Below are 19647 nucleotides of genomic sequence, written 5' to 3' on the forward strand. Positions count from 1 at the left end.
TAACTACACCTCATATATCAGTGAGGACTTGACATACTGCTTATAACTACCCGTACACCATCTGGGTTTTACCCAATATATCAAAACACTAATTATAAATCACTAAGGACCAACTAATGATGTGGTCTGACCACTCAGTCAAGAATTCTACTATTCAGCAAAACTTATAGGTCATGTCTTATGTGAACAAATTTATAGCTGTTCCATAGGCACATCTTAGAACATAAATCAACATAAAAGCACTCTCATACAAAATTTTTAGATATTTTAAGGCACTAAGCATTCCACAAGGTATTTCCAATGAGAGGCATCCCTAATTTACGATGACTATGAGACATCCCTGCTTCGCAAGCAGAGTCTCAGGTCTTCAGGGTCAGCTGCGCAAGTTGTATGCACTCAAAGGAGGTCAGGAGAAGGTAAGAACAGATAAGGGTCAGAGAGAGGTAACATCTCCCCCATCTTCCTGAGTCTTGTGCGCCCTCTTCTGGTCACATCATGCTCTTCTCTTACTCTTGACTGTTTCAGATAGTTGAGCTCTGAAGAATTGGAATGTCAGAATACAGGAGAGGTTTGCGTTTGTATTTTTGTTGTCTCACATTAATAATGGCACCATTCATTCCATGGGCACCATTCACTACAACGCAAGGAACGCAACATCCTCTGCACATGAGAAAATGTTTTGCTGCATTCATGTTAAAGATGCAACTTTTTGTCCATGTGTTTCTTAAGCTGCGCCGAATGAACGAAACTCTGTAGACAAAGATCAGATCTGTACAGTTTCTCTCCAGTGTGCATCCTCTTTTGTGTTTTCAAATGTGTTAACTGATTAAACCTCTTATAACACTGTGAATCGTCTGGGGCAGTCTCAATTTTGAAGCTCTAATAAAAGTCTTCTCACACTCAAAGCACATATACTCTTTCACACCAGTGTGGATCTTCATGTGTTCATTAAGGTGTGATAATTGGCTGAAACTCTTCTCACTGAGTTTATGTGTATGGTTTCTCTCCGGTGTGGATCATCATGTGTTTATTAAGGTGTGATGATCGGCTGAAACCATTCCCACACTGAGTGCATGTGAATGGTTTCTCTCCAGTATGGATCCTCATGTGGTGATTAAGGTGTGATAATTGGCTGAAACTCTTCCCACACTGAGTGCATGTAAATGGTTTCTCTCCAGTGTGGATCCTTATGTGTTGATCAAGGTGTGATAATTGGCTGAATTTCTTCCCACACTGAGTGCAAGTGAATGGTTTTACTCCAGTGTGGATCCTCATATGTTTATTAATGTGTGATGAGCATTTAAATCTCTTCCCACACTGAGTGCACGTGAAAGGTTTCTCTCCAGTGTGAATCATCATGTGTTTATTAAGGTGTGATGATCGGCTAAAACTCTTCCCACACTGAGTGCATGTGAATGGTTTCTCTCCGGTGTGGATCATCATGTGTTTATTAAGGTGTGATGATCGGCTAAAACCATTCCCACACTGAGTGCATGTGAATGGTTTCTCTCCAGTATGGATCCTCATGTGGTGACTAAGATGTGATAATTGGATGAAACTCTTCATACACTGAGTGCATGTAAATGGTTTCTCTCCAGTGTGGATCCTTATGTGTTGATTAAGGTGTGATGAGCTGTTAAAACTCTTCCCACACTGAGTGCAAGTGAATGGTTTTACTCCAGTGTGGATCCTCATGTGTTTATTAATGTGTGATGAGCATTTAAAACTCTTCCCACACTGAGTGCACGTGAAAAGTTTCTCTCCAGTGTGAATCATCATGTGTAGATTAAGGTGTGATGAATGGATGAAACTCTTCCCACACTGAGTGCATGTAAATGGTTTCTCTCCAGTGTGGATCTTCATGTGATTATTAAGGTTTGATGATTGGTAGAAACTCTTCCCACACTGAGTGCATGTGAATGGTCTCTCTCCAGTGTGGATCCTCATGTGAGTCTTAAGATTGTCTTTTCTTCCAAAACTCTTTCCACACTGAATGCAGGTGTAACGATTCTTGTCTCTCCTTTTCACAATGCCATCAGTCTGTAAATGATTTTTTTCCTCAATTTTGACATGATGTTCCTCCTCTTTACTCCCCTCATTCTCTTCAATTAGGTCTGAAATACATAGATAAAACATTAGTTTTCATTAAGTCTATAAAACTCTCATCTAAAGCTGAAAATTGAAAAGACACTGGAAACATCGGCTACAAACACTGTAATTTTGATGCACATCAAAATAAATCAGATCATATTTTGTTTGGTCTATTAACGTGTACACATTTAAGCAGACAAACAAACAAACAACAACAACTTCAGCCAGAACCCTGCTCTCCCCAAAACTTCAGCCGCCGCCTCGCCAGCTATCAAGCCTGAATTACAGCAAGACGCTGGCTCTTCCAACTTCTACTCCAACTTCCCCGCACAACGCAAGCCACAACTTCGACTAAACTCAAGACGCCGGCGATCCAAGCCATTTCTATGACCCCGGACTCTCACTGATATCCTAGAGGTCTACTTTCGGTAACGTACATGCTTTAAACGGAAGCCTCACTACATAACTACACTCTAACAAAGACTAAACATTTTATAAAGGTTTCAAAAGACGAGACTAGCGTGAATCAAATGATTTCAATAAAGAACTCGCCTCTCAACCTCCCGCCTGTCCACAGATCCATAACTTTCTGACTGTTGAAGTAGTTCGATTGCAACTGACCAAGCAATCTATTCCACAAACATTAGTCCACAACATATTCATATGTTGATAAACGTCCATGGAAGGATGCAATGTTATCATTTAAACCAGCTGCTGGAGCGCGTGCAACAGAATAGTCTTTCAGGCATAAACACTATATCGATTTTGATTGACAAAATGGCCGCTGACCTTTTGTACTCTGTACTTTGGACTGATACTCTAAGGAGCCAATAGCTGAAAGGAGAAGTGTCACCATCCAATGAGCTTTCCAAACTTTAGATGGCCCCGCCTTATCTCTTGACAGTTTCATGAATAGACTGAACGCTAAGACTTGTAAATGAATTAGGCCAGATACTCGAGATTTTTCAATCATGGTAAGATTCCAAACGTGATCTTAGCCCATGATAACAGTTCATTCATACAGTTCCTACTAAATGGTGACTTCGTTTTTTTAAGTTAAGGGTTTGATGTTGGCAGTTGATATTTACATTTTATTAAAATAACAATAATAATAAAAATAAATAAATAAATATATACATAAAATAACCCCTCTGCCACATCTAATCTGATAGCCATGGAACCAATGAAAAGAGTATTACCCAGCCAGTGAAAAACATACAACACATAAAGCATTGAAGCTCTTTTGCAACATGCCAATAGCTACTCGTATATCAATACACATGAGTGCCATAGTCAAGTTTATAATGGCAAGTCAGTGGGATGTGAAACAGCAAAGAAACAACTTCCTGCTTGACTGCTACGAACAAGGAGGACATTTCTGGCAGTGGAGTAACGTTTCATTCACTGTCTCTGTGTTAGATACATTTTGCTTTTAAACAAACTTCTATATCACTAAGAGGTTTAAACTCCACTTCACTCTACTGTCATCTCACCTGCTCTTCAAGAGGTACTTCCAGGACCGCCAGCCAAGACACGCCCCATATCCTCAGCTCTCCATCCATCTGCCACCCTGCAGGGGGACGAATGTCCACTTCTACAACCCTTGCACATTGTGACATCAAAGCTATTGTAACATGTTTTAACAAAGGCGCTTCCATTCACAGTTGCCCACGCACTTATGAAGACACCTCGCATGAATATCAGCTAAAACATTTAATTATGTCTTCTGTACATGTACCATGTTGTGAATATTTCATTTTCTAATTCTTTCTTGTTTTCTCATTTTAGAGATCATGGCTACCGGCTCCAGAAACTGCCCTTATTTAATCCATCACACTCTACATCCATTCCAAATGTATTCACACTCTTCGCAAAGATGCATTTCCCCTCATACAGCCCACACACTTGATGCCATATTCACACTAGCCCCTTTTGGTTTTTGAGAAGTCTGAATTAACATAATTTCAATCCCACATTCCATCCCATCATAGCTGATCTAACTGGGCAGGAGGAGGAAGCAACGGATCATTTACCACCTCAAGAGAACAATATCACATCAGGGAAGCCCAGCTGATCCTCTCCAACCGACCTCCACTCACATGCATTTCTAGGCCTCTTCCCCTCTTTTCTTCCTTTAATTTCCCTCCAAACTCAAACTATCCCATACTTCCATTTACTCTATTTCACAACAGCTCTAACCCATTTAGAGGTCACCCAAGTTTCAAATGATGTAGCAGCAATGCTCTAAACAAGTCATATACACTTACACTTCAAATACCACTATCGTCACACACTTCAAGTTACATTCACCCATAGCACCACTGCACTGGCATTCTAGCTGAGCCCCTCTTTTACTTCATCTCTACATATCATTACTGACCACACTTTTATTCTTACAGGAACATGCATAACTATACAATGCTGACTACCACCGCACCTTTCTGGTTGAAAAGTGGTTACAGTTCTTTAAATGTATTGAAAGAGTCTTAAAGGTATTTAAAGGTGTTGAATTACACTTTCTGATTCCTGTATATACTCTGTTTCAGAATATGAGCAGCCACCACAGAAGCACAAAGGGCTTTACAACAACAAATCCAGACCCTGGGAAGGTGGTCATCCAATGCCTTAAAGACATACATACGTCTTCGCCAAAGGCACCTCAAAGAAGCCCAGATAACTCTCGCCAGCCATCAACCCACATCTACTCAAGGGCGAGGGCATGATCCAGCCACCTTCCCTCCTCCTTTCCCTTACTTCTAAACTGAGTAACACTCAACTTTCTCCCCCAGCCACATAGTAAATCGAAGGTGCATACAAGCCCCCTCGTCACCCCGCCACCCCCGGCCGTTTCTGCAGGAGTCTTCACAGCCCCCTCCCATTTCCCGACTCCTGCCAGACCCTGCCCCCCCTAAGGCTCTGACTCCCGCAGGAGTGTTACCCTGAGCTTCGACTCCCGCAGGAGTCATCTCACTGCCCCTCCCAGTCCTTAGCAACCTTATTATTATATATATTTATATATCTATATACGCAAGTACATAAATATATATTTATATATAGCGCTGTCACTCCCCGCTCCATCTCCTCACGGAGTGTTCCTCGAGCACCTAACTCATCCCGTCACCCTCTAACAGGAGTCTTCACCCTCCAAATCCTCTTTTCCCAGACTCCTGTCAGAGTCGGCCAGCTTGCCCTGTTCCCCGGGCGCCGACCCCCGCAGGGGTCATGTCACCCCCCACCCCCAAGGCCACTGAAACTCATTAGATATATATATCTATGGATTTTTTGTTCATAGATATATATTTATATAGAGCGCTGTCACTCCCTGCTCTATCTCCAGTAGGAGTGTTCCTCGAGCATCGACTCCTACAGGAGTCTCGCCAAACTTGCCACTCATTCTCTAGCAGAAATCTCCACCACCCAAATCCCACTTCACGATTTCTGCTGCAGTTGGCAAATAATAAGAATTGCTGCCCCCAACTACCGCAGCGCCTATTCTGACTCAGAAAAGTCTCCTAATTGCCCCCTCCAGGCCTTAGATTACCCCATTATATATATATATATATATATATATATATATATATATATATATATATATATATACTCTCATATATATACATATATATTTATATATAACGCTGCCACTTCCCAGCTCTATCTCCGTCAGGAGTGTTCCTCGAGCATATTTTGTTTTGACTCGTAAGGAGTCAACCCTAGCCACCCCTTTTTTGGCCCCCTCCACTAGTCACCCTCCCCCCCACCCCCCTGCTCAGGCTCCAACAGGAGTCTGTTTCACTCTTTGCTCCAGCTGGAGCTCCCTAGCCTCTTTCCCTTTCTATAAACTCTATATCCAGCAGCCGGATATAGCAAAAAGGTTCTAGCTTTTGGGGGGAAATTCTTCTAAATACACGGCTGTTGTCCCGAGTTGATAGCATTTTGGGGAGCTCTTGAGACCTACCTGATCTCGGATCTCCTGATATGCTTATCGACCGGGCGGGAGCCCTGGGCTCAAATATCTCTGAGCTCAGGGTTCTCTCCCGGGACAGCATGCCAAACCTGCTTTATACGCCAAGCATATCTAAGTGGGAACTCTTGAAATGCAAATAATCAAATGCACTCCCTCTAGATTACTCGTGTTGTGTTCCCTCATGTGTATCTTCCACTAAATTTAAACATTTTTAACTTGCTTGGAAGCCCCGATTGAGACAAATCCTGCATATTCACAGCAAGTGCGCATAATTCAGCTTATATTAGTAAGTTTGCATTATTGTATATAACTTATGCAAATGTTCCCAGTACTGGGTTGCAGCTGGAAGGGCATGTGCTGTTTAAAACAAATGCTGAATAAGTTGGTGGTTTATTCCGCTGTGGTGACCCCTGATGAATAAAGGGATTAAGCTGAAAGAAAATGAATGAATGAACTTGTGCTAATGCTTTATGCCCTGTTTGCTGTAAACTGGAGTGATGAGGAGATGGCAAGATGACATACTTTGCTACTTGTTTTCATTCATTTGTACTTTTGTATTTGTTTTCTTGCCTTTGTGCATGTCCTAAGGCTTAGCTGAAGACATACGTGATGACAATTATATACCCGACAAGATGCAGAAATGCCATTTAAAAAGGTGACCTGCTGTTTGTCTAATCAGGGACAGTGACAACATAAATATACAAATAATAATGTTAACCCAGGGTTTGCAAATGTGAAACGTCTGTTAATGAACACCCAGGATTATTTTTTAACCCCAGGTATAGCATGAGCAGTGTCGAACATGATTACAGATAACCCAGGATTCTGTATATCCAGGGTTAGAATGACCCAGGGTTAACAATTTGAAGTGTGAAAAGCCCTAAGAATACTCAGCATCAGCTCTCAGGATAACTAGAGTACAATGACAAACAGCCACAATTGTCAATCATGTCATAGCAGTGACCAGGAGCCTGTTTCAGAAAGGAGGTTAATTGAAAACTAAGAGTATTTTAACCCTGAAATGAGAGAAACTCTGGGTTTTCCATTTCAAAATGGCAGGTTTGTCAAACTGGAGAAAGCAGGGTAAGTCAAGCCTGTTTCTAAAAGAGAGGTAACTTTAACTTAGTGTCAGTTACCGTGGTAACTTACACTGTGAACCTAACCTGGTCAGGAGCAGGTTTTATTCTCTAAACTCTGAGTTTCTGTCTGTCTCCTCCCCTTTTTTAAAGACGAAGCAGTATTTCTCGCCTTAGCCTTACATTTCCACCCACCTATTTTAATGCTCATTTTGGATATGCGCATACAAAACGATTGATGGAAACATCATGATGCATACTGTAACTTTTTAAAAATACACATAAAAAATGCGCAAAACTGAGCAGGGTAAACTTTTATTCCATAGAATCGATGCGCCTAAACTACAATGGACAAAAAAAACTACAAAAAAAACACTTTTACTGAACAAATTACAGTAGGTGCATTAAAAAAGCTTTGTTATAAGAGATGAGGATGAAAATGTGAGTAGACAATCCACCAGGCTGAGCGCACTGCAAAACATCGAAAATGTTGTTTTGGTCAATCTAAAACGCTTTAACCGTTTTAGTATTAATGTATATTATTAATGACCTCCAGAGTGTCAAGAGAGTCTGTTCTCAACGTCTCATGGCTGCAAACACCCTCACTTGTTCATTGTGTGTCAACATTGTCTTCTGATGCGCGAGTACATTTATTAAATAAAGAAAAAAATTGACGCAGCTTCTTCTACCGCAGTAAATTCTGTTTTTACTGTTGATATTTGGCTCCAGTTAGTCAGGAAGTGACGATTTTGTTCTCTTTGATTCGTTGGATGGAAACGCTGGTTTATTCGCACATCTTTTATGTGATATTCCAGTTATGCACATACATTTAATTAATATTTTTGCATGGAAACATAGCCATTGCCTACATTTCAGTCACACAAAGAACAAATGTAAGTCACGTATGAGAATGGCTTGTCCTTTTTTAATAAATATTTTGCTTAAATTCACTGTCCTTTAACATGTACTGTTACAAGATTAATGGGATTATTATTCGTTCAAATTTTTTTAGTTCTGCTTACATTATAAATGTCATTTTAACCTATATCACTTGATCAATAATAGAGGCAGGGATACGTCCCCCTCACTTTTAGAGACAGACCATTTAGAAACAGGTGATTAATAATTATATGAATGTATGATCTCATACAGCCGTCCCCCCCTCTTTTAAAATGTCTGCTACGTCCCTGCTGAAACCCAAAACTCTGAGTTTTTAATCTCTCTGTAAATCAACTCAGAGTTCAAGTTTAAAATCAGAGTTAGTTGAACCTCCTTACTGAAACAGGCCCCTGATCTCATTTGCTATTGTTTTAGAACTTCAGTTGCCTATTGGGGAAAGGATCAGGACTAATAAACGGCCATTTGCTCTACAAACAAGTGTGTTCATGACTATACATACAAAGTAACACAACAAAATTAGAAAATATGACTTTCCAACATCAAGCAGCATTAGGCATGGGCCAGTATAAGATTCTGACGGTATGATAACCTTGAATAAAAATATCACGGTTTCACTGTATTGTGATTACTGCTCTAAAATATATATTAAATGTCTGGGTAAAAAATTAAACAAACAAAAAAAAAATTCCCTTTGAACACAATTTTGTTTTTGAGAAACTTTTAAAGTATTTTAGATCAGGAAACACGTCAGGCTGAATAATTCCAATGAATCATTCACTTCTGCTGTCTTCATTTGTTTCAAAAACACAGATTTCTTTACGATTTAAAACAGCATCTTTGGATATATTTTCTGCTGGAGACACCGTTGTCCTGAAAAACTTAAAACATAAAAAAAAAAAAACTACATGTATACTGTAGGAACAGTATAGCAGAACATTTCAGTGGTTTTATACCTAGAAAGCGGTTAGCATCCCATGCCTAAGCAGCATCTGTTTTTAGGATCTAAAAATTCATTTTTTTTTTTTTTAAAAGTCAAATGTTTGCATATCATCAGCATGCTGTAATCCATTTCTTAAGCAGCAAAAGTCATTTTTAGACTAGTTTGATGGCCAGTTGTAGTCAGTGCAATGCTAAACGTTATTGTTCCACTATAATTTGTTCATTTTGTCTCACGTCGTCCCACAGCAACATCATATAGTTTAGAATACTGTACAATGTTTTATAACAATTAATTACTTTAGTGTCTATTTCATACAGCATATTTAAAATTGGGGGCATCCACGCTTTCTGACATACTTTAAACCAGGGTTTCTGCTGGTTTCACCAAGTTAAATGCAAGAATTTTATGACATTTTCAAGACAATTTTGAATGAAATTTTAGACTCATAAAGGGAAAGGAATTTTTCAAATGCCCCAGATGGAAAAGATTTTTATTTGTCCCATCAAAAAAAATTATGATTTAATACATTTAATAATACAATAATAAATGAATGATAAAAAATTACAATATTTTAGATATTTCTTAGCAAATGATTTTAAATATAGTGTAAAAACAAGCAAGCTTTACTTGTATCCATACACTTTTCCAAACACAAACTAATTTTGAATGAAAAAAAATATTTAAAAAAATGAACAAATGTTTTGAAAAGTTAAAAGACTTTTTAAGGTCTAAAATTTAGATTTTGGAATTTAAGACCCCACAGAAACCCTGTTTAAACACAATAGCCCTGGTAATTAGTTATTATAATAATGATGTCATTCTAACTCAGATACTATCTGTGAGAACTAGTAACAACAACTAAAACAAGTTTAAATACATGAAGAAGTTGTTAAAAAAGGGAATTGTGATCAACGTGACATATGCAAATGGAAAGTACCACGCCAACACTATCACTGTAATAGCAGATATCTTCTATGAGAATACTGTAGGTCAAATATCGTCAGCTCAGTTAAACTTTATTTAATTTATTGTTTTTGTTTATTTTATATAGGGCCAGTGCTCAAGGACGCTTTACAAACAGTAGGAGAACAAGAAATTGGGAGACTAATAATGCATAAAATGAATGACAAAAGACATGAGAACAAGTGACGAAAGAAACTCATTCCTCTCTTTCAATGAGTGCTTATGTGCATTTAGGAGAACTAGGCAGCACACTCAGGGCTGCAAGATGGATTTAATTTAGCGTTTTTATTATTAAAATATATCTGAATGAGGATCAAATGACTGAGTTGGTCTTTGAGAATGAAAACCAACCTGTTTGTTCCTGCAGATCTTCCTGTTTGACTCTAAATGTTTCTTTAATCTTCACATCTTCACTCTCCTCTTTAATAAACGCCATCTTTATAACAGTGTGGAGATCAGTCGCTTCAGCAGGAGTTTTTCTCTGTGTTTGGACACTTTATCCTGTTTAAAATGTACAAAACAATAAAAATGTCCTGTTTAAAACAAATAAAACAATGAACAAGCAGGAAACATCCACAAATGACCTGATTAAAACCAGTACTCCATTTCTTATATATAGTGATGTATACTTAGAATGGACTGACATTATGCTACTTTATAAACTAAACCTTTATTAAAACACTTATTACACACATTTCTGTTGTCCAATGGTTAAAATAATATTTTCAACAAAAGGTACCTGATTTAACATAGGATGAATAAAACAGAAACTTTAATCAATCGGTTTATATCTGTGTAAAAGCTTTAAAACAAACCTTTCTCCAGTTGAATCACAGTGCAGGAGCGGCGCTGCTTAATGACGTCACAGCGCCACGCCAAAATAAAAGTCTTTTTTTTCTTTTCTGCCATTTACTCTTAGTCAGGACTTATTGATACAGTTCTCCCTCGTTTTCCACTTTACACTATATCTGCTCTCTCACGCACACACACAGATATTCAGTATTTGAAGCTGATCAAAACCTTTAAACATTTTTAAGACAATTTTTAAAAATGTTTATAATCCACTTTATGACGACTTTCATGTCTAAAACACACTACTTCCTATTAATATGAGTCTAAATCTCATCCTCTTAATTACGACCTCTTCCTTCCTATTTTCACAACTTCCTATCTAGGGTTTATTTTTTTTAAATAATATCTGTAATATAATATTTAAGTAGTTCACACACAGAAATTACAATTCTGTCCTTTACTCATCCTCTACTTGTTTCAAACCTCTTTGATTTTCTTCTGCTGAATACAAATGAAGATATACTAAAGAATACAGGGGCAAACTACAGACTGAGACAAAAAAAAAAAATTCAGCCCTGGCATTTTGGGTCAGAGAGGCCCACTCCATATAATCAAAATGCTACCTATGTGTCCATGCCCTTGAATATAGTTACAACTCCTATTCTATAAAAGCACAAAAGCCATACACACAAGTCTTCACACAAGTAATCAACATTTTGTTCCAGTTCCTGCCTGACTGCTTGAGTCCATTTAGTGATTCTTTTCAATTTACACACCAGTTTCTCTTTTCTTTCAGATTTTACTTCATGACTAGGGCCAGACAGAATCTGCAGACATTTTTTGTTATTTCTGTGGAGAATTTTGTAAAAAATCTGCGGATTTATGTGAAATTATTTTGGGAGTATCGTAACTAAAAACTTAACACATGAAATGAAAAGTAATATTTTTTGAACGTTTATTTAATGTTTACAATGCAAATATATCTAGATCCACTTGTTTGGTAAACAAAGCAAGTCTCTCATTTAATATCTACTAAAAGACAGAAAATATTACTTTACACACTGTATTGTAGATAAATCAAACAAACACTTTCATATTAGTCAATAATATTATTGAAATTAATAAAAAAAAAAGAAAAATATAAATTTACACACATTTATACAAGTAAATAATTAGACTCACTGACGGGCTAAACATATGCGGATTTCTGCACGCGCACATTCCGTGTGGGCCTACTCATAACCCTCTGGCTGTTCTATAAAAATGTCACACTCTATTGGTGCATATAAATATGCTGCTTTTACATCCATCTGGTAAACAATCAGGGTCAATGCGGTGGCCCAGTGGGTAGCATGTTCACCTCACAGCAAGAAGGTCACTGGTTTGAGCCTCGACTGAGTCAGTTGGCACTTCTGTGTGGAGTTTGCATGTTCTCACCGTGTTCGCGTGAGTTTCCTCTAGGTGCTCTGGTTTCTCTCACAAGTCCAAAGACATGTGGTACAGGTGAATTGGGTAAGCTAAAATTGACCGTATGTGGGTGTGTGTGGATGTTTCCCAGTGATGGGTTGCAGCTGGAAGGCCATCCGCTGCGTAAAACATGTGCTGGATAAGTTGGTGTTTCATTCTGCTGTGGCGACCCCAGATTAATAAAGGGACTAAGCCAAATAGAAAATAAATAAATGGTGAACAATCAGATTTACTTGTACAGCTTTTGCATTAACACTCTTACACTAGTCATGTTAGCAGTTGGAGAAAAACATTCCAATTTCTTAATGTCCTGGATTATGTATATTGAATATGTATGAAGACAGAAAATTAATTGACTTATGTTTAATCATCAGACTTATGTTTAATACAAGCAAGGCGTTGTATTGCTTTATGTATTATTGCTTTAAGTATGTTAAAAAAACTCAATAAAAACATGTTATACAAAATCAAAACTACAATGAACAAACTCAGTTAAATAGATTTTTACCATATGCATTGTCTCCTTGATTAACATTATACTTCACAAAAATTCACCAATAACTAAAACTTGTAATTAATAAAACTATATACACCTGCAGCTATATGTTAGAATACTTAGATTTCACTTGAAAACAGAGACAATCTCTGTATTTAACTGAAGTCTAATTATTCAGTTTCACTTTTTACACTTTTGAGTTTTTCTTTTAGACTCCTTGGCCTCCATTACAACCATAACTGAGATATCAGATTGGTGTGACTTTTTGCCACATTGCTCATTGACATCTGCATTCAGATGAGCTAGTCCCTCTGACTGACCCTCTGAAAACATTTCTACAAGGTACAGATCATCTGTGGAACACTCGGCCATGTCACGACTTGTTTCAGCCACATTTTCTTGTTGGTCAGCCAATGCCTTTGTGCTACTTACCCTCTGGCCATGAAATTTCACCTGTACACACATTGACTCGTCTCCCAGCAGCGTAGCAACAAGTGCATCTGGGTCAGGGGTGCCCTTGTTAGGGATGTTCATCAATTTTCGCATTAGAAAATCATCTATAGCGAAAGTTCGTTTTGCCACTGTCCTCAATTGCGAGAATGCCTCTTAATGCGGCAACAATTCTGAACGTATGACAGCAGGCGTCACACTGCTGGCAACTCGTCACCGAAGTTCCCAGATTCACCTTTGGTAAAGCATGTTGTTTCGGGCAAAAATATCTTTACCTCAGCGGTGACAATAATGCCCTTCTTCCTTTCAAAGTTCTCCCAAATCTTTGCGACCGCTGTTAAATCATCAGCACAAACTGCAACTGTAGTTTGTGCTGTACTTGACAAGCACTTACAGCCGGCAAATTTCCGCACTGAAACATTTGTAAGTGTATACCACTTTCCAACATTGCAGTCCCCCACCCCAAACAGTCAGGCACATGCTGTATGTCGGTTCAGCAACATCATATGATCTAGTCATCATCTTTTGGCTGCTGCGGGTGTATGCGTCTCTGACTTCATTTAACTGCAATACCTTGATTTTGATGTTGACCTAAAACACAAAAACACAACCGACTTTTGTTACACAAAACATAAATTCATACAGCAACAACATAACCTTACACTAATATCACATTTTAATCATACAATTAATATTACACTACTTACAAATGCAGCAATACATGTAATGAAAGCAGTGTTAATATTAAAAATTTAATTATCAATAAAACCTACTCAAAAGTTTAACATATTTATTACTCAATTATAATTGCAATACAAAACCATTCAGACACATATACTGAACTCTAAAATTTAGCACAGCACTGTTCTCTACTAGCTTCAAGACACAGACTATGTTTACATCAATATCAGCTTCATTAGCTTTTTGATTGTTCCTTTCATATTTCCATTTTACATGTTGTAGCACAATCAATTAATGGCGTTCTATCACCATTCAGCACTAGTTTCCTCTGGTGTTTTACACAACAGTTCATGCTCATCGTGGCATCATTTGTGATATTGTGCATTTCATTTTTAATTCAACTGTAGCAGCAAACAGATGACAACAAATACAAATTATTTAGCAGCAGGCCACCTCTGCCATTTCATTAATTACCCGGAGAGAAATTCAGCAGTACTGGATTAAAACAAAGTCATTGAATCATTTCACTTGCACCATAATGTGCTCCCCTGCTTGAAGCTAGAGCTGGGCAATATGGGCCCTTTAAAAAAAAATCCCTTCTTCACATTACATTGTCAAATCAAGTTTGCAGATTTTATGTTTTGTTATTAAGTCACTCTCTTAAAATAACGTATTGGGGACACATAAATCTCCACTGTATAATACTATTGTATATAGGGCTGCACAATTAATCAAAAAAGATCAAGATCTCAGTTCAACTTGTTGCTTAGCAATAGACACGTTCAAATGGTATAGAAAAGGTCCCATGTATATGGTATAATTCACCAACAAAAAAAAGTAATTTCTGTCTTAATATAATGAAGTATATTTAGCTGCAAAATCACACATGAGCTCCAACCCAGTTCGTGAAATAGTCACAAAATTTTATCTATTGATTCGTGTTTTTGGGCACGAATTTCCTTCTTTTTTCGTGTCACCCTGCAAGAATTTCCATCCAATATATTTCAACAGGAAATAATTTTCGTGTGTCTAGCATGACTTATTTTGTCATAGGGGACCCGATGCTGCGCTTTTTAAAAATTATTTTTATTAAATATTATTATAGCCACATGGTACCAGACGCAGTATTTTGATTATTATTATTGACAGGGTACCAGACGCAGTATTTTTTTATTCCTTTTTATTATATTGCATTTTTTCCATAGGATAGCAGATGCTGTATTGATTATTTATTTTATTTTTGCCACAGGGTATGCAGTATTTTATTTATTTATTATATTGCCATAGGGTACCAGATGCTGTTTTTATTGCTTTTTTCCTGTAATAGGGGTTAAATCACCCGGTAAAATCAAAACAGCAGTAATTTTGGACACACATGTTTTTTACATAATAAAAAATTATATATATATACATATTCTGCCTTATTCTGTGATAAAAATCGAGGGAAAGATTACATTCTGTGTTTTTATGAGCATTACCCATCATCCTCCGCCTCATGGGTCATTCCGCGCATTAATTCATCTCATCATTGCGCTCAGAGCTCTATTCAGGTAAGTCACGACTCATAATGATCGCATAATGTCTAAATGTTAAGCCTGATCTCACGAGAAAATGTAAGTATTTTATGTTTTGTCAGTTTAGTGGCTAATTCTTACGAATTCAGTCGTACCAAATTGTACGATTTTAAAAAGGAGACGTGGCACCTAACCCCACCCCTAAACCCAACTGTCATTGGGGGATGAGCAAATTATACTAAATCGTACGAATTAGATCGTACGAATTCATACGAATTAGCCACTAAATCAAAAAGTTACGAATTGCCGTGAGATTGTGTTGAAATGTTTACATTTATGCCTTTCTTTTTGCAAGCATTAAACTGACATGTTGTACATTTTAGAGGAAAAATCAAAACCCGATTATAGGTTAACATCCTATCATAGACAAAAGTTCAATAAAATGTAGGCTTGTGAAACATGCTAAACTTGGTTAACTTGGCTACTTAAGTACAAGCTAGCTCTATTAAGAAAAGGGAATCCAAGACTTTCGGTCCAAAAAGGTAAAAAAACAAAACATTTCAATCATGGCCATCACTACTTTTAATTTAACATAATTTCAACACTGTACATTGATGCATTTGAACTTAAGTCTTCAGAGTTGAGCTATAATCAATACATAGCGTTAATATCAACAGGTGTAACGTTGGACATTATTAGTTAGTAATGTTTAATACATAAAAAACGTACAGGTACAGAGATTCAAAGTATGAAATAAATAAATGACAAGTTATGCTTCCTAGTAAAAGCTAAATCTAGTTTGTTGTCAGCTGAAGGTAATCACACTTCCTTTACATGTGAGATCAGGAACCTTAGGCCCATGTTTTATGCCTTTCAACATGTAGTAATAATAATAGTAATTAGTATGTTCTGCTCTCCTTGCAGATTTTCTCGAACGAGTCTCCTGTCACAACACACACGCACAAACACACACATTTAACGAACCCAAAGGCACTTTTAATAGCCAACATCTATCTATCTATCTATCTATCTATCTATCTATCTATCTATCTATCTATCTATCTATCTACCATTGTTTGTGTCTGTTATAATTGTCCATCTGGCTGTTTGTCTATCTGTATCTGTTTGTGTTGCAATGTCCACAAAACATAAGGTTGACTTGCAGGACCCTCACTACCAAGATGGAAGACGAATGGCTCTTGAAATGAAGCTGGACCACATTCTAGCTGAAGCCAGAGTAGGTAAATAAATGAATGTAGAATGCTGAAGATTACATCCATATACATTGCATGACAAAATTAACATCTTATAATGCTTATTGACATGGGCAAATGATGTAATTTCATTTGTAAAAATGAAATCAGAAATATTCACTGCAACAGGGACAGCAGATGTGGAGAGGAAATGTCCACCCTCTGTAGAAGACGCTCCACAGGGCTCTAAAAGGAACATGGGTCGTGGCAAGCCAAGAGGGAGGCAAGGAGGACGGCGCCACGCTTCAGCAACAGGTTATATCTCAATTCCAATTGTAAAAAGTAATTTAAAAGCAAAAAAACATTTAAGTAGTGTTTTTTATACTAAAGTAGAATACATTGCAAAGTATGTATCTGAAATGTATGATTTTATAAATGGTTTGAGTAAAGAGACAGCACATGAAAAACTAAACTGGCAGCGCATTAGATGGTTTAAGAACACCATTTTGTGATTTAAGATCATTTGACATTGAATCATGCAGTGTGTTTTCTAAATATTGATCATTTGACTTTGAATTGATCCTCAATTAAATTTCTTCTATTTTTTGTACAGAAAAAAATATGGAGATACTTTCTGACATTTTAATATCATATCCTTCTGCTGAGCCTCAAAGAAGCTCTGCGGATTTTTGGTCTTTTCGGCAACAGAAAGCATCAGAGCGCTGGAAAGAAGCAAGACCATACAACCTCAAATGCCTTATTGAAAAAGAGGCCGTTGTGTTGTCTTTGCCATGAGTCTGCTGTTATTAGGTTGATTTTCATTCATGTTGAACTGGGAATAAACGGACGACCGCATGATAATTTGACCTATGATAAATTGTGGACCATGTGTATATGAATTTTCTTGGTTTATTTCTTGATCATTCAAGTGCTAAACACTGAGCTACTATGCAGTCTTATAAAACAAATTTAAAACTAACATCTAAAAAAATGTAATATCTTAGATTCTTTTTTGTTTGTTTTCATTAGGTGCAAATACTGTCTTCCTGTGGAGTGGTTCTGTGGAGACTGTGATGTACTGCATAAAAAAAAACCACTCCACAACAGAGAATGTGTTTTCATGGATTTTTGGAAGCCATTCTTCCAACCTCACTTTTTTTCAAAGGGGTAGATGGAAATTTGGATATTGCATCTATGAGAAAGGTATGTGCTCACAAACACCCCAATTTTGCTGTCCATGTGTGTCTGCAGCCAGTTATACATTGTCTAAAATAATATTTTTGTCACTTTTTACCAGCTTTCATATAGCCAACTGTGAAGGTGGGACAATGCTCCTGTCAAGGCACAAACTTCACTGTGGTTCCAGGCAAAGCAGTGATTTTAATTACCATCAATGGTAACACACAAACACACACACACACACACACACACACATATATATATATATATATATATATATATATATATATATATATATACCTCTGGTATTGCATTTGTGATGGTGTTGTTGTTGTAGCACGATTGTTTGTAATTTAGTTTGTAACCTAAACAATGTGTAATGTCAATGTAAACTGGGATTATAAGAACTTGTTTCTCCCAACCATTCACAAAGTGCAGAATTGTAAAATTATACAAGTATGTGGTAAAACAGATTACTCCAGCAGGAGCTCCCTATTCTTCTTTCCTTACCTTAAAGGGCACATAGGTTACCCCTTTTTTCATATTTAATATCTTAAAAAAAGTCTTTTGTGTCCCCAGAATGTGTCTATAAAGTTTCAGCTCAAAACACCCATCAGATTATTTATTAGAGCTGTTTGAAGTGTCTATATTATAGCTGGAAAAAAGGTTTTGCTGTTTTTATGTACTGGCCCTTTAAGGCTAGTCCTCCCCGCCCACCATTCCCACGTGCCTGTCAGCAATCGCCGCCCTCGGCTGCCTCAGGAAGCAGATCTCACGTAACGTGTGTGAGAAATACTACAGTAAGAGCTTTAACAATCAGTATTTGATGCATTTTTTGTGGATTTGCAACAATAAGTCACACACAATGTCATTACAAAGTTCACGCACACACACAGCGAGAACACAAATACATAGCTCAGACACATACACACATACACACAGCGCAGCAGACACACAGAGAGAGAGAGAGAGAGAGAGAAAGAGACAACGCGTTAAGCTTTGCACTCGTTTTGCACGCATGTGACAGGATACAGGTTAATATCCACTGCTGTATGAATATCTGTTATATTAATGTACTCAATAAACCCGATTTAACGTCCACAAACCGCAATTGAAGCGTCTTCTTTTATAATTGTTCTGACACGCGGCTGTGCTGATTAAGTGCATCTGAAGTGAATCGCTGTACTTCATTACACACATGCAATGTTTTAAAACATTTTAAACTTGTAAAACTCACTCTTGATCACGTTTGATGATGATTGATGATCCTAGCGAACTGAACACACCTTTTATTCACGGCTGCTTTGCACTAGTCCTCTCTTGTTGATATGATTATACACGTGACTACCGGACATGTTTACATTTACATTTAGTCATTTAGCGGACGCTTTTATCCAAAGCGACTTACAAATGAGGACAAGGAAGCAATTTACACAACTATAAGAGCAGCAGTGAATAAGTGCTATATACAAGTTTCAGGTGTGTAAAGTGTAAGAAACAAAGCATTAGTAAATTTTATTAAATTTTTTTTATTTATTTTTTTTTTTGAGAGAGAGAGAAAGAGAGTACAGTTAGTGGTATAGCCAGAGAGGCAGTTAAGATTAGGAAGGAAAGTGGAGACTAAACAGTGGAGTTTTTAGTCGTTTCTTGAAGACAGCAAGTGACTCTGCTGTTCTGATGTAGTTAGGGAGTTCATTCCACCAACTGGGCAGATTGAATGTGAGAGTTCGGGAAAGTGATTTCTTCCCTCTTAGGGATGGAACAACGAGGCGACGTTCATTCACAGAACGCAAGCTTCTGGAGGGCACATACATCTGCAGAAGTGAGAGCAGATACGAAGGAGCAAAGCCAGAGGTCGCTTTGTAAGCAAACATCAGAGCTTTGAATTTGATGCGAGCAGCAACTGGCAGCCAGTGCAAACGGGTGAGTAGCGGAGTGACA

General features: G+C 37.6%; 1 protein-coding gene across 1 annotated transcript; it reads right to left on the bottom strand.

Moving 5' to 3' along the window:
• Positions 1-468: 468 nt before the first annotated feature.
• On the bottom strand, positions 469-10827 carry LOC130222339 (gastrula zinc finger protein XlCGF57.1-like). Its single transcript, XM_056454927.1, has 3 exons — positions 10750-10827; positions 10286-10435; positions 469-2114 (listed from the first exon to the last, which is right to left on the bottom strand). The coding sequence occupies exons 2-3, from the start codon at positions 10368-10370 to the stop codon at positions 988-990; spliced, it is 1212 nt and encodes a 403-aa protein (XP_056310902.1). The 5' UTR covers positions 10371-10435; positions 10750-10827; the 3' UTR covers positions 469-987.
• Between the last annotated feature and the right edge of the window lie 8820 nt (positions 10828-19647).

Source organism: Danio aesculapii, chromosome 4 (genome assembly GCF_903798145.1).
Source record: "Danio aesculapii chromosome 4, fDanAes4.1, whole genome shotgun sequence".
NCBI lineage: Eukaryota > Metazoa > Chordata > Actinopteri > Cypriniformes > Danionidae > Danio > Danio aesculapii.

What these genes read in the sequence shown, in the direction of transcription:
- LOC130222339 (XM_056454927.1), bottom strand. Translation starts at nt 10,370, where the DNA reads ATGGCGTTTATTAAAGAGGAGAGTGAAGATGTGAAGATTAAAGAAACA. An exon ending in AGATCTGCAGGAACAAACAG is followed by an intron (nt 2,115 to 10,285) that starts GTTGGTTTTCAT and finishes TATGTATTTCAG; the next exon opens with ACCTAATTGAAGAGAATGAG.